The 16,970-nt window shown below is 36.6% G+C and overlaps 1 protein-coding gene across 2 annotated transcripts in view; it reads right to left on the bottom strand.

Annotated features, from left to right (window-relative positions):
- The window catches only part of Itk (IL2 inducible T cell kinase), a 62,961-nt gene that overhangs the window by 19,262 nt on the left and 26,729 nt on the right, over window positions 1–16,970 (bottom strand). For both annotated transcript variants that reach the window (XM_026388318.2, XM_026388316.2), the window contains 3 exons: window positions 13,559–13,710; window positions 8,556–8,621; window positions 4,028–4,082 (listed from right to left, as the gene is read on the bottom strand). In XM_026388318.2, coding sequence (XP_026244103.1) covers window positions 4,028–4,082; window positions 8,556–8,621; window positions 13,559–13,710 — 273 coding nt within the window. The remainder of the gene's footprint in view (window positions 1–4,027; window positions 4,083–8,555; window positions 8,622–13,558; window positions 13,711–16,970) is intronic.

Below are 16,970 nucleotides of genomic sequence, written 5' to 3'. Positions count from 1 at the left end.
ATGCCATTTTAAGTGTATAAATGGTTTTTAGTAAATTTACAGAGTTGTGCAACCATCCCTATAATCTAAGGTTAGACCGCTTTTATCATTCCAAAGAAATCTTGGTCCCATCTGCATGTCTTCCACAAAGTCTAAATTCTGACTATAGATTTGTCTATTCAAGACATTTTGTATAAATGGAATCATATAATATGTGGTCTTGTGTGGGCTTCTTTCACTTAGCGTGTTGTTTTTAGGGTTTATCTAAGTAGTAGCAGACAATGGTAGGTCACTTCTTCTTCTGACTAAATAATATCCTGTTGTATGGATATACCACATTTGTTTATCCATTCATCAGTTGATAGGCATTGACTGCTGTGAATAGAGAATTTGTCTAAATTTTTTTGCTCCACTTTGTTTTGGGGTATTATCCATGTCTTGCAGGTAGCTAAAGCTTGTGTACAATTTTTTCTCTTTTGAAAATAGCTTTTGCTCTTGACTTATTATATAATGCAATAGGTTAAACTCAAGACAGAAAAAATCATACTCTGAGCAGAAGCAGACTGCAACTGAATTGCAACTTTTTCTAAAGTTGCATAGACTAAAAAGACCAGACATTTCTCAAGTATATGTGAACATAGGTTATGTGAACATCTCTCCCATCTAATTAAGAATGAGTTTTTATTGTTGTCATTATTCTTCCAAAAAAGCCAGTGGTTTTTTTTTTTGTTGAGAAAAAATTGTAATTGCATTAGAACTCAGCTGTTAAGAGGAAATGTTTCATAGGCCCTGGAAAAAGGAGAGGTAATGTTTGCAGTCAGCTCTGCTGAGCATAGAAGGTTCATCTTCTTTGAAACATATTTTTCTTCCCCATTAGCTGTGGGTGGCATTCAGTGACAGTGACAAGGAGTCTGGATTGGGGCTGAGGCAGTCAAGAGATGCAAGGAATGAGAGGTCCCCAGCCTGTGCTTTACCAGGTATTTTTTGCAGGGAGCTCAGAGGTGGTTACAGCCACCAAGAACATTGGATCACTTCTATCTCAGCTTTGCAAGGTGGCATTGGCTTATGCAATGCTGCCAGACTGGGGTTTCTCACTCCCCTGAAGAATACCGAAGGTCTCAGTTTACTTTCTACTACTTTATTGAAGAAAATTAAAAGGTCAAAATAGAAAAATATTACATGGAGATGAAATATTTATGTGACCCTGGTGTGATGGGAAAATAGAAAGTAGCTCATATATTCTCTTATTAACTCAGTGTGTATGTGTGTGTGGGGGGGTGAAAGACAGAGAGAAAGAAACAAAGCATCCCTGTTTAGTCCAACATGTCACTAAACTCAGTTTATCTGCATTTTATACAAAGAAAACAGGCAGATACTTTTTTGTGTGTGTGTGGGGTGGGTACCAGGGATTGAACTCAGGGGCACTTGACCACTGAGCCACATCCCCAGTCCTATTTTGTATTTTACTAGAGACAGGGTCTCACTGCGTTGTTTAGTGCCTTGCCATTGCTGAAGCTGGCTTTGAACTCACAGTCCTCTTGTCTCAGCCTCCTAAGCCACTGAAATTACAGGCATGCACCACTGCACCCAGCTGTGACACATACTCTTTAAGAGGAATTCTAACAGTCTATAAAATTGTGAATTCCAGATCTTTCCTGATTAAGTGTGTGAGAGTCAATTTCCTCATCTATAAAATGGTTTTTGCAAAGCTGCCAGAAGAATTAAGTATATAGAATATAATCATATTCCTGCAATAGGATCCCAGAATCAGGCCTATTAGGGTTCTTATTGGCCATTATTATTACTTGCTATGGTGTATCCTCTGTTGGAAGCTTGAATTCCATTGTCTGTCTTTATCTGAGACATGCTGACTGTGTTAGGAGTATTTTTCTTTTTATCTGTGCAATTTTAAGGGGACCTTATAGCAAATAAGGTCAGCACAATGGTAAGAAATTGTCAAAAGACAGACTGATGATTCATGGCCTTGTCACATTGCATTAACTTTAAGAGTGTCTCTGATATGTAGCTAGTTTTAATTTATTCTATTAAATACTCCTGTTATTAAGTCAATATTCTATCTTTGATGCATCTTAGACTCATGCAAATATGATAAACTGAGGCCTTAGACAGAGCTCCTGTCTGAATTTGGGGACATCCAATGTGTGAGATCTCTCTGCAAGGTGTACTAAGTGAGTTACGGGGCACCTGCTTGCAAGGAAGGACGCACCCTCTACCTACCTAGATTTGTTGAAACAGAAGAGAACTGCTGAGCTCTAAGGCAGAGTGAGAACAGAGCCACTGGAGAAGTAAGAACAGTGTGTCATGAGGTTAGAAGGTGAGAGAAACCACATCCAATGCATAGGGAAAGAGAAGCCTAAGAGGCTTCTTGGAGAGGCAACATTTGAAGAAATGACAGGACACTGAGGAGATACTTTTTAGTGGTTCTCAAATATGGTTAAGTCCCAGAATCACCTGGGTATCACCTCTAGAGGTTCTGACTAGTTAGGCCTAGAGTCCTGGAGTCCAGAAGTTTGGGTTTTTAAAAAATTTTCCCAGTGATGCTCATGATCAGCCAGGTTCTCAAGTTTATTAAGCATTTGATATATTCATTTATGCATCCAACAAAATTTATTGAGAAGCTACTTTGTGAAAGATAAAGTTTTGGATACCACAATGCAGAAGGAACATGATAAAGGATTTATACTTCAGTGTAGAAAACTGTATGGGGCTATACACTAGAAGCTTTAGCTAATAAAAACCGAAATGAAACAATTCATATCTTGAGAGCCCTAACTTGTTAGCTAAGAAGACTCTAAGTACATCTATAAAACAATATGGCTATTGTTTCAAACAGCAGAGAAGAAATGCAAAATATGGCAAGAAATTTTCATTCAATTCTAGTTGTTCAGAATCTGGACTAAATCTGATAGGACTCACTACAATTTACCCTCAGACTTATCAAAGGAGGAGAAGAGAATTTGGCAAAGGAGTTCAAAATACTAGTAAGGAGGAATTTTTTTTAAGTACTTGAGCAAGAAAAATGGATTAAGTGCCTCAAAAGGACTGCTATAAAACAGAAATCATCTTTAGCTAGTCATTGTTCTGAGCTGTTTGAAGTGCTGTGTAGACTTCATTAACCAATGTGTGGTTGAAAATAATAAAACTGCCCTTGTTTAAAACTGCCCTTGTTTACCTCAGGCTTTTAATTAATTATGCCATCTCTTAATTAGTTCTGATTAGCCAGGTTTTAATATGTTTTTCAATAACACAGGTTGGCAGGTGGGTCCAGATGCTGAGCAGCTACAAAAGCATTGTGAATTTGGCTTGAAATAAAATATAGATTCCTAGGACCTAATTTTGAAGATTCTGATTCTGCAGATCTAGAATGGGAATGAGACCTGGAGAATCTTCTTCTTCTTCTTTTTTTTTTTTTTTTAAAAAAAAAACATCTACAGTAATTCTAGCATGTTTTCCATAGGGAACCACAGAAACTGATTAAGTGCTGAATTGACATAGAACCAAAGAGTAACCAAATTTGATAAGGACTCAACTAAATTCTTCTTTCTCCACAAAATTCTTCCCAATTCCTGCAGCGTTTACTTGTTTACCTTAGACCATCCTCTGAGTCTTTCTTCAGAACTTGTCTTGTTTCCCCTTGAGCCCCAAAGCCAGGTGCTGTGGTCAACAGTGTCCACAAAACCAGGAGCAGAGGGGCAGCAGGAGTACGGGGTAACTGATTTAGTGCACTGTTTCCTTGTACTCGTTAAGGCTCAGAAGGAAGAGGGATGTCCCCAGGGTCACACACTGAATTGTGACAGAACATGGGCCCAAATCCAGTACTTGTTTCTCCATACTATGCTTCATTTTATCTCATCCCTCTTTCCTATAGTTGCTAGTTCTGCAAATCCTCAGAACATTTGTTACCAGATATGAAAGCCATTGCTAATCTGACATGTCAATCCACTGCCTTGGTGTCAACCACTGCATGGCTGGAAAAACGGTGTAATTTATTTTATTTTAAGTCAACAGACAGATGAAGGAGACTTACTGTGTCCAAAAGAAGTTTTTCAGCTTTGTCTCGGCTGATGCTCTTGTTATACCACCTGAATGAAGCAAAGGTGCTGTGTCAATAACATTTAAAATTGTTTCATTATTTATTTATAAAAGATAATGCTAGATGACTGCATGACTGATTGACTCTACAACATGTACAATCAGAAAAATAAGAAATTATACCCTATGTATGATATATCGAAGTACACAACTGCATTTTACTGTCATGTATAACTAATTAGAGCAAATAAAAAATTAAAATTTAAAAAAATAATGCTAGAAAATCACATGTATATATGATTTTTTCTACTAGTGTTTTCAAACTCAGAGGCAAAGTCATGATCCATTTCCAAGTAGTAAATGTTTATTTGGTGAGGAAAAAATAAAACAGAATTGGTAAAATATTGATCGTTGTTGAAACTGGATTTCAGAGCATTCATTATATTATTTTCTCTACTTTGGTAAATGTCATAAATTTTCCATAATAAAGCTTTAGAAAACATTTTTCTTCCTCTCCATTTCATAAGTCAGTGGGTGGTAGGAGTAGGAGGGTGTTAGGGTAGCTATAAAAAGCTAATACCAATTTGAGAAGTTAGCAAATATCCTTCTAAAACAACTGCCACATTTTCCTCTTTAAGATAGGTCTTCCAGATCTTTTGTAAAATAATTGAATTATTTTTATAATTTTGGTATCTGATTAAGAAAACAAATAAAAAGTGGTGAAGAAAAATATGTATAATTTTTAGGGAATAAATTTTTGAATGTTATTATAATTTTGAGTCATGTCCTGACCTTCCCCGCCACTTATTTGGTAGGAGTAAAATGATCTTCATTTGACAATTAATCCAGAGAACAGAAATTCTAGGTGTGGAAGGAATAAACTTGCTTGGCTACAAGAATAACAATGGATAAGAGAATTGGTAGATTGATTTGAGTCTTGTAAACATGGTGGAATGAGCTTTATACCTCCATAAGCTTTTATGCTTATTTCATGTGTATACATCAAGCAATTAGAAGTGGCTGCCTAGAGCTGTGCATTGTAAGGTTTGAAGTCAGCCTGGGCACAGGGGTGAATAGGATCATTATCAAAGAGTGAGGTCTACTTGAATTCAGTTCAGAGGGAGGGAACATCAAGCAAGAGTGTCACAATTTGCCTCATTCATCTTGTCTGACCCTTCATTTTGCAGAGAAGAGATCTGAGCTCCAACAAGGTGAGGTACAGTAGTGCCTCATTTGTACTTTGCCCTTCTGTGATTTCACTTACCCATGGTCAACTGTAGTCCAAATATATTAAATGGAAAATTCCAGAAATAACTCAAGTTTTAAATTGTGTGCTTTTTCTGAGTAGAATAATGAAATTTCATATTTACTATTCAATCTCATCCAGGAGGTGAATTTTCTCTTTGCCCAGAGTATCCACACTGTATACACTACCCACTACTAAATGACTAGCTGTCTGGATTATCAGATAAACTGCTACAGTATCTTAAGTGTTTCATGTTCAAGTAACCTTTATTTTACTTAATGATAGCTGCAAAGTGCAAGAGTAGTTATTGGGGCTGGGGTTATAGGGCACTTGCCTAGCATGTGTGAGGCACTGGGTTCAATTCTCATCACCACATTTAAATAAATAAATACAATAAAGGCCCATTGACAGCTAAAAAAAAGAGTAGTTATTATACCAATTTTATTATAGTACTTTGTTATAATCATTCTAGTCAGTTACTATTCTATCAGTTACTATTAGTAACTTCTTACTGTATCTAATTTATAAAGTAAACTTTATCATAGGCCTGATTATGTGGGAAAATATATCTAGAGTTCAGTACAACCAATGGTTTTAGGCATCCACTGGGGGTCACGAAACATATCCCCTAAGGATAATGGGTATGACAGAAATTTGTTCAAGGTCATATCTCCAAATCAAGGTACAATCAATATGCCAATTTATGATTATGGTACCATGTGGTACATGTTTGTCTTAAGCAGAGCTTACCTGACAACATTAAGTTCAAGGATAAAATATCATCACACTGAATATCTTTTATATATCTAGATGAATGTTAAATATCTGGATGGTTAGTTATAAGTCTTTTTATTTTCTATATGAGATTTTATAACCTAAAAATTGCAAGCTGATAGTCTATAGCATACGTAGGGCCAGTGGACTGTTTTGTTTGTATGGTGTGGCATTTTATTTTGAAAACTATTAAAAATTCTTTAGGTGAAAGAGTACACTTTTTTATTTGGCCAATTTCCACTATTCCTTACTAATTTATATTCTGTTGAAATTTTTAGTTTCTTTTCTCAATCTACACAAAGAGATTCTGATTAAACACACAAATGAAACCATTCAGCTTAGTGGTCATTTTAAATAAATGCCTATTATTTTTCTCCAAAGACATTGACTATAAAAATAATTATTTTCTATTTAAACATATCTCATATATGTTTCATTTAAACTTGAGTATTCTTGTAACTAATGAATCTTGCAAGTACTTGATCAAACCAAATCCCAGGTTGAAAGATTCTTAAGAAAATGATGACTCTTCACTACAGAATCTATTAGAATTTCAGCAACAAATAACATGACCCCATTTGAGCTAACAAGGATCACACTGAGTTAACAGGAGTCTTTTTTAAAAAATAATTTTAATTATGCATGGACACAATATCTTTATTTTGTTTATTTATTTTTATGTAGTGCTGAGGATCGAACCCAGTGCCTCACATGTGTGAGGCAAGCACTCTGCCACTAAGCCACAACCCCAGCCCAACAAGTCTTCATTAGCTCATATTCTTCAGTTCTGGCACCTTATATTTAGTGAGTATTTAATTTTTAAAAAAGTTTTAAGTAATTATAAACTTACAGAAAAGTTGAAAGACACTATAAAAGAACTACTATATACACTGCACCCAGATAAACAAGTGGCTGAAATTTCATACATTTGCCTTTCCATTCTGTCTGGATATACATATGGATAGTCATTTCTTTTTTTCCTGAACCATTTGAGAGTGGATATTTACTCCTAAGTACTTCAGTGTCTATTTTCTAAAACATAACATGCACTTACATGGCCAAAGTATAAATTACAAAAATATTGCAATTTAACATCTGCCTAATTGCAGAACCTACCAAAATTTCATTTGTCAACAGAAAAATTTTATGGTTGACCATCCAATGCAGGATGGGGGCAATTAGTTACTATGTCTCTTCATTCAACAATTTCCAAAGAGCACCAGTGATTTATTTTACAGAATATTCCTTAATTTATCTAATATTTTCTCATGACTGAACTCAAGTTGTGCATTTTCTGGGTGAGGAATATCACAGAAGTGATGTTGCACTGGATATTATTCTCAGTATATTACACAGGGAGATACATGATGTCTTTTATCCCACATTGATATAAATTTTGATTACTTAGATAAAATGAAGCCTATCAGTTTTCTTCATTTTGTAGTTAAAAGCTATTTATAAGGAGATACTTTGAGACTATGTAAATATATTGTACCTCATCAATTTAGTTCTGACATTTGTTAATTTTTGCCTGAATAAGTTGATACCTTGTTATTTAAACTTTATCATTCCTTCTACGTTCTTTAATTGGCCCTGAACTATGAAAAAGAGTCTTCTCTTATTTATTTATTTACTTACTTACCTATCAATCTAACTATATAGTATACATTCTTATTTGATTCAATAAATTATAGTCCTTTACTGTCATTATTTATTCTGATACTTAAATTGTCCCAGTTTAGGCCAAAGGGAGACTTTTAAAGGTGACTTACCTGTCCTTTTGACATGTTCAATTGTGTACTTTTCTATTTTCTGGATCAAAAAAATATTCCTGTTCTTTCCCTGCCCCAACCCTGAAATCCTGAAGCCATTTCTTTAAGAAATTCTGGTTCTTTTCAGTGGGGAGTATTATTTAAGAATCAAGACCTAGTGGTAGGTGTACATGTTGCTACTGCGATGTCTTGGCTTCTGGACCTTTCAGGCACTGAGCTAGGGCATTTATGTACATGGTGAGTACTTTGCATATTATGATCAAATTTTGTTAAACATTCAGCAGTTTAATTAAAATTACATCCACATGGACTTTCTTCTAAATGATGGTTTGGCAAAAACTTTACACAATCTGAACAGATATTTAATATCTATTTGTTATCCTGGTATTGGAAGCATTGCATTAAACCTTATTTTATGTCCATATCTGATCTAGTGTTGAAAGTATTTTTTTTTCTTTTCAAGTAAGATCAATATTCTTGGGATTCTAAATAGAAACTTTTATTTTTACCACAATCTTCTCAGGCACCTGAGAATCACCCTTTTGATAAAAGGAGAGGGCAGCATATGGACTACCATCCTTTCTTATTTAGGGGACCTTTATCATCCAGCAGGTCAGAGAATGGAAAGAAGACAGTAGGCCAAGAAAAGAAACCATCAATCAATATTTTACTCTTAACCTAAGAAGAATTCCTTAGTACCATATTTTTCAAAAACAAATAAAATATCTTACTCATAGGTTTCCAGGTTATTAGGAGATTTTTCCACCAGATAACTGCTTGGTACATATCCTTCATGCCTGTTAAAAAGGAAATTAGTGTTTAGACTGATACAGAACTTTTATATCTTAATTTTATAAGTTGAAGTCTCACATAATTTGGTGTTTGTGATATTTTAAAGATTCCAAATAAATGTTAAAAGTAACAATTACTTGTTAGTTGTTAAAAGCAATTGATTTCACTGCTAAAATATAAAATATAATAAATAACAAGAGGCTATTTTACTTTAAAAGCTTTGCTTGCTGCTGTCCTCATTGCAAAATTTCCTCTACTGGAAAAAAAGATTAATGTTCAGTCTCTATTTTCTATAATGAAGCATTTTTTTGTGTGTGTAATATCAGCATTTTTTCCACTTTAGTGCTATCATTTAATAGTCAGGAAACCAACATAATTAAAAATTTTAAAAATGACTTTCCAACCACAGGTTCTGAAAGATACTTCCAGTTGTATCACATGCTTTTAAATTCAAGGCCTCCCTAGTTGAGTTCCTTCAGATTCATAAACATGAGAAATAGAATAAGGTCAGGCTGGATTTGGGGGTGGGGAGTCACTTTTGAGTAGAAATATGTGCAGTTTGATAAAAACATAATAAAAATAATTATACATATAGTCATATATATATGTATGTATATATGTATACCATATATATACCATATATATATTACACTTGTAAAGAGTTCTATAGTTTTCAAAATACTTTCCTATCCATGATTTCATTTAAAACCAGAAGGTTAGAACAGAACCCCTGTCATTCTCTGGTTTCTGACTTATAAAATGAGATGCCTGAACTAGATTATACATATAGAGTCCTTTCACACTTTGCCAATGTATAAAAAGATATCTGATATTTTCTTTCTTCTTGCCCCATAAAGTGTTTTAATTGTTATATATAAAGCCAATTTTCAATCTAGTGATTATGTTTCATGGAGAATGTGTAATCTATATTACAGAGTTATTTTGAAGAGTGGTGAAAACAGGAATACAGATGCCAAATACAGAATGATTATCTTACTTCTTAGTAAGAGATTGCTAAATAACCATGGTACACTTTCTCTGGAGAATTGACATTTGGCCTCAGGATCATCCTTAATATAGTGCTCTTGGCAGCCATTGCCAAATGATGGAAGCCATCTTGTTCTGAAATTTGTCATTTCTTCTCTCCTCTCTCTCTCTCTCTCTCTCTCTCTTTTATTGGTTCTTTTACTTATACATGAAATTAGAATTAATTTTGACAAAATTATACAAGCATGGAATATATTGTATTCTAATTAGGCACCCATCGTTGTGGAAGTACACAATGGTGGGATTCACTTAGGTATTTTCATATAAGTACATAAAAAATTATATCAGATTAATTCCACTGTCTTTCTTATTCCTATCCCCCACTCTTCCCTTCATTCCTCTTTGTCTAGTCTACTGAACTCCCCCCACATTATGGTTTGGCTCCCACATATTACTGAAAACATTTGACCTTTTTTTGTTGTTGTTATTGTTTTGTTTTGTTTTGTTTTGGATTGTCTGATTTCACTTAGCATGATTGTCTCCAGATTCATCCATGTATTGGCAGATGTCATAAAGTCATTCTTCTTTATGGCTGATTAGTATTCCATTGTGTATATATCCACAATTTCTTTATCCATTCATCTGTTAAAGGGCACATAGGTTGCCTCCATAGCTTAGCTATTGTGAATTGTGCTGCTATAAACATTGATGTGGCTGTGTCACTGTAGTATGGTGACTTTCAGTCTTTTGGATGTATGCTGAGGAGTGGGATAACTGGATCAAATGGTGGTTCCACTCCTATTTTTTTGAGTAATCTACATATTGTTTTCCGGAATTTTTCCTGTTTCTTGCCACATCGTATATTTACAATTATATTATCAGAATAAATAATATATTTGCTGTTGAATAGAATAAATGTATTTTAATAGCCAACTAAAACTGGGTTATGTACTCAAATGATATTCATTCTTATCACTTTTATGTGGATATATAGAACTTACAAAGCTCTTTTGCTTTCCATAATCTCATTGATTTTTCTCAGCACTGTGAGAAAAAAAGCTGATATTATCATCTGCATTTTGCAGATAAAGAAATGGATTCACAGAGCAAGTGATCTGATTATAGTCACACATGACAAGAGTGTCTGATACTGAAGTCCAAGTCCTCTCTCTTCCATCTCATGTACTTTCCACTGTGCCACACTATACAGGAAGTCCTTTATAATGCCCTTGAAGTGCAGAGCTGAGCCTTCCCACAGGCCACTGAACAAAGAGTAAATTGTCATTTGAGAAAGGAAGACCTAGAAGAAAAAATTCCCTAACACATTTGATATGATAAATAATGTCCATTGATTGAACTGATGAATTTCTGAGTAAATTCATTTGTTTGTAATTACAGGGATTTTATCTGCTTCTCCCCAGAACTGGCAAAGAGAAGATGAAGGGAGAAAGCCATGAGTCAGCTAGAAAGGGCAGCTCCAGATGAGAGGCTTTGGGATCTGTTCTTAAACTACCTGCCTCTCAAACCACAGTCGTCAATGTGATCACATCTTGCCTATCTTCTTCTGCCTCCAGCTTCCCCTACAGTGGGGTTGATAAGGATCCCTAAAGGGAGGACACCTGGAGAATGTAAATTTATGTGGATGCTAAGTCATGCCTTAATCTTAAATGCATTCGTGTCCCTCTATTTTTACCCATCAGATTGGCTTTTCTTCCTTCCTTCCTCGGTATTTATTTTTATTTTTTGAAAGTTTAAAGTGTTGGGACTTCCTCTTGGAAGAGTATGAATTTGGCAAGCTTTTTCAGGATATTACCTATCAAAATTAAGATATCACATACTCTGACCCAGAACTGTTAGAAATGTGATATGTATGTATTTACACACATACACATAAACACACACACACACACACACACACACACACACACACTCTGGAAAGACTGCCAAGATGCTAACATACATGAACAAAGCAAAATCTTCATTATAGCCTTGTTTGAAATAACAAAGAAAAGAAATAACCTGGAAACTAAGTGTTCATTACAAAATTATTATAATTAAAACAATTTCTTAGTTGTTGATGGATGGACCTTTATTTTATTCATTTATTTATATGTATTGCTGAGAATTGAACCCAGTGCCTCACACATGTGAGCAAGCACTCTATCACTGAGCCAATTATTATAATTATCATACATTCTAATGCTGTACAATTGTGTTAAAAGAGGTAGATTAGCATATGGTGATATGAAAAGATGTCTGAGATACATCACGAAAGTTTAAAAGAAAGGTAAAGGACAGAAAGAATCATCTTAAGGCAAGTGAACAAAGGATGAATTTGTATCTGTGTAACTTTCTTGTCCAACACACACAAGAAAGTATTAATAGTGATTACGTTTGTAATTGATAGGGAGGGAAAATAGAGGAGAGCTTATTTTTCATGCACATTTCTTTCTATTTAGTTTATTATTTATTTATTTGCAGTGCTAGAGATCAAATTCCAGGCCTAGCACATGCTAGGTAATGGCTCTGTCACTAAACTACACCCTACTTTTTTCCTTTTAGCTCCCCAAATCTCCTTGGTTTTTTTTTTTTTGTTATTGTTTTTAAATAAAATATTGGCATAGACTATCCAGATGTTGCAATGCTGGAATGTTCTTTTTCATGTTTTTAAACTAATAATAACCTCATACTTGAAACATTTAAACCCCTAATATGAACATGTAAGAATGTTAACACAAGCCAGCTGTGGTGGTGCACACCTGTAATCCCTGTGGCTACAGAGGCTGAGACAAGAGAATCACAAGTTCTAAGTTAACCTCAGCAACATAGCAAAGGGCCTAGGTAATTTAGTGAGTCCCAGTCTCAAAATACAAAATAATAAGGGCTGGGGATGTGGCTCCATGGTTAAGCACCTCTGGGTTCAATCCCTCCTGGTGCCAAAAAAATAAAAAATAAAATAAAATAAAAATATGGGGTTGGGGCTGTGGCTCGGTAGTAGAGCACTTGCCTACATGTAGAAGGTACAGACTGTGTTCGATCCTTAGCACCACATAAAAATAAACAAATAAAATAAAGGTACTTTGTCCATCTACAACTATATTTTTTTAAATGTTAATACAATGTTTTTATTTGCAAAATGTTGAAAATAACCCAAATGTCTAGTAATTTGCTAAATTAGGATATATTTATGTAATTAACCTATGCAATTATTCAAATCATATTCTGAAGAATATTCCAGGGGTTGGCTAAATACCTCAGATACATTAAAAGGAAAAAAATAAAGCCATATAAAGCAGTGTGGATCTCATGCATTTAAATTAAGCAGTAATAACTAGGTCAATACATCCCAGAGCATTCTGAAGGCTAATAATAATAATTTGATACTTCAGATTAGTGAAGGGCTATGAGACATTTTCCATTTAAAAATCCTCTGGTGAGCAATCATTTATTCATCCAACTTTATTTTCTGTACCCATAATGGATTGAATAGTTCAATGGCTGTGGTCACAACTAAATCTTCAGAACTTTCTTTCTGATGTTTCCTGATATAACCACACATCTGCACCATCTCTACACACCTTTTCTTTCCACTGAAAATCAGCACTTCAAAATGGTATATACCTTCGGCCTTACTTCAACACTCAAGAACAACAGTGCTTTGCAGAACAAGTTGCCAATCTCCCAAATTGCTGGAGTCAGTGGAAAAACCCAGGGGATTTTCAGATGAGTTTAGGGCTGGGAGTGTACAGGGAGCAGGCAGAGAAAGTGGCTACCTTCCTGCCACTTCTGAGAAGAGCAAAGATTCCAGTCACCCCTTCCTCTCCCTCCTGCCTCTGCTCTCCTCTCCTCATCAGTGAGGTGGGCACACTGAGGGAGGAAGGACAAGTCATTCTGGTATGTTCTTCGTTTCCACTGTACCTCAAATGCTGGGACAGGAGCCATGAAGATGCCTTACCCATTCTTGTCTTGAACTCTCCACCAGTGGATCTCAGAACTGTCCAGTAGGTAGTACTCTTCATTGCGCTGCAGGGCAAGTTCCTGGGGATCGTTGGTTTGGTAGTCATACAGGGCAATAACCAGGGTTTCTTCAGGTTCCTGCAGGGATCGCTGGGGAAGAGGTGCCAAGACCAAGCAGAGTCATAAGAAGGAGGTAAAGGTCATAGCAAAGACAGCAAATCCCTGCATTGTAACTTGCTTCTGGATCTATGCCAGCTCAGCCCACCAGCTCCCACCAACCCCTAAGGTATCTGTGAAGATGATCTGTTTTTCTCTAGTTAGCTTTCTTTATATGTTAGAATTATGATGCTGAATAGAACTCAAAGGATATCAGTGCTCAATTTTTTCATTCTACCAAATAAATCCTGACTACAGTGAATGCCAAGCAGTCACATGCTTTCCACAAGTCTGCTGATTTCTCTGCCTGCACCCTGCCATAGTCTGCAGCCTCTCCACCAGAGCATCATGCTCCTGTGAAGGAAACGTAGGTGACACTAAGCCATTCATGCTTTGCAGATTTGATTTATGGGTTCACCCCTAATCCATTGAATCATGTTGGAGATGGGATTCCTCTGAGAGAGATCATTTAATCCATTCTTTCATTCAGGATGGGGATACAGGCCCAGATGGGGAAATGAACACAGCCAGTTTAGGTAGAAGTAGTCTTAAAATGCTATTAACACATAGGCTCTTTCTTTCACTTGAGACTGGCCTATGTCTCTGACCTGCAGTACCATTCTTAGGATGAAATATTAAAATGAAGAAAAGACTAATGCAAACAATCACCAGAGTTCAGGATGGGCATAGGTTTGGGTATGAGGAAACACTGGAATGATATAGTTACTGGCTAGAATGTGACTTAGTGTCAGGAAGTCACAAGTCCTCTGAGTACATTAAAGTATTTGGTAGTATAAAAACATTGGAGTTAAAAAAGAAAAAAAAAGGCTTGTCTTACTGATGTAGGCATGTCATCCTAGTGCAGCCCAGACGAAGATCTGAAATCCAGGTATTTGTGGAGTTTGTGAGGTGGTGGTTTACTGGATACTACAGATAAGAGTTGATGGACATGAGGCTTTTACTGAGGAACTAATGGGCAAGAAATTGTGCTCAAGGGCCTCTGTGGAAATATAGGAGGGATATGGTATGGCATTTGTCTCCTGATAAGTCCATCTCACTGGTTAATTCTTATGAAGAGAAAGGTCAGAGCAGATTTCTCAAATAATGGAGGTATCCTTCTAAAAGGGTAGCACAGGACATCTGGGTGGAGTATAGGAATGTTACAAAATTTGAGGTATGCTATACTATAAAATGCTCTTCAGTGCCCTAAAGCCTGTACAACTTTTGAATGTCTTTTTAAATATTCTTCTGGTGAGAAACCTGCTTATAATTATGATATGTAAGAAGGCCCTAGGCCTAGATCCTACTCATCTAAGACAGAATACTGAATTTCCCAGGAATGCTACTACCCAGTGCATGGAGGAGCGCTTACACTTTGCTTAACTGAGAATTTTACCAAGAATTTTTAACTATTTTGAAAAAATCACATCACAAGTATTAACATTATATTTGGGTCATCAGTAAAACATTCCTGCATCAATTGGATTCCAGCTGTCAATTTCAGTGGGATTCTACCTACAGGCACAAGCAATTGGTTATTCCTCCTTCTTCAAGTACAGCCATGCCACAATATTGATATAGAGCAACGTGCTATATTTTTTTTTAGTACTACACTTACATCATTTATTGATTCTTTTAAATAGGTTGTGTTATTTATGACTGTCTTTTCAGGATAACAAAGGGATCTTTATAACATATTTGTCATAAAAAGGGAACAATGGGTTTGATAGGGTTAGGAATCACTAGATTAGAGTAAGAAGATCAAAGGAAGATATTTGTAGAAAATGATGGACTTTGTGCTCAAAAAAGCTGCTTGGAAGCTGAGAGGGTACAGTGAGGCTTGAAGTAGATGAGGGTCCCATGTCCTGGCTTCTCTGCTTTAAGCCTCATAACACCCCTGATCCCCAAGAGCTCTCCTGGACCCAGGTGGGCTGAGGGGCCCTCCTAGACAGCCTGGGTGGCAGTGGCAGGGGTAGAGTGCCTTGGTAGGGAGTGAGGGAGAAAGGACATAGGCAGACACAGTGCTGAGTGGCCTCTTAGGAGGCTCTTCTGGGTCGACTGGGAGGCATCTTAAGGATGAGCTGAGCTCCTGTAAATAAGGGGGCCAAGAGGAATTGGAATTTGGACTTCTGTGGACACCATGACCTTGTTTGCTCCCTAGAGAGGTCTGGGACTGTCTGACCATGGAGATTCTCCATTTTGACCCCAAACAGCCATCCTCTCTCTCTGAAGGATCTCTCCACAGCCTTTTCTCTTACAGCATGAGGCCTAAAACAGCTTAAAAACATTGTTCTCCTCAGATAAGAGAGCAAGTAGGTAAAAAGAGAAAATGACTTCAAGCAGCTCAGAGTAAGAGAAATGTTGAAACCGCTTTAGAGGTGTGATTGAAATTAGAGCAATGTTTCAGAAACCCTGTGGTCACAATGTTCAAAACAGTATGGATGCTGCTCCTTCAGGTCTGAAAAGCCAAATGGCAGAGTCCGAGGGGCGATGAACTTCACTTTCATGGACACTGAGAATAAGGCAGGGGCAGACTGACTTAGGTCGAGTGGAATGGGTTTGGGTGGGATTGCCAGGGGAACCATCTGCAAGCGAGAGCAGAGGGATTCCAAACCACATCTGCAAGGAGAATGTTAAAGCAGTCTTCAGAGGGCCAGTGGAACTAAAGTAAGGAGCTCATTTTCTGCTACAGTAGCACAGCTCTTCCCTGTTGTGAGGGAGTAGGCTGATGACAGATCTAAAAACCAGCCTGAAGTTTTCAGGATTTAGATCTTCCTTCATGGGGAAGCTGCCAGTTTTTGAAATGTCACCACGTTGGCTGTTGGGGGTGGGGGGAAGCAGAGCTCAGTCTTCAAGAAGAAGCATGAAGAGTCAGAATTGGTAGATTCTGGAATAGAGGAAAAGTGCTTAAATGTAGGTATTGGGAATTATATGACCAGAAAATGAAGGCCAATTCTTTCCTGTTTTTTGTTTTTGTTTTTTTCCAGTCTTCTTAACAATCTTCCTCAGAGTTGGTGCTGTACCATGGAGTCATATAAATCAGTACATTACAGATTCTCAAACGTGAAGTGAATGTACCTTAGAATCACCTGGAGGCTTATTCAAAGGCACACTATAGGCCCCTACCCTAGATGTGTAGATGCAGCAGGTTTGGGGTGTTGCCTGAGAAGCTGCCTTCCTGTCAGGTTCCCGAGCAATGCTGATACTGCTGGTCTACCGACGAACCACTGAGAACCACCACTCAGGCTAAAGAC

The sequence above is a fragment of the Urocitellus parryii genome, chromosome 1 (genome assembly GCF_045843805.1).
Source record: "Urocitellus parryii isolate mUroPar1 chromosome 1, mUroPar1.hap1, whole genome shotgun sequence".
Taxonomy (NCBI): Eukaryota; Metazoa; Chordata; class Mammalia; order Rodentia; family Sciuridae; genus Urocitellus; species Urocitellus parryii.
Note: the sequence above shows the minus strand (reverse complement) of the source record. Positions and strands in the feature narration are given on the sequence as shown.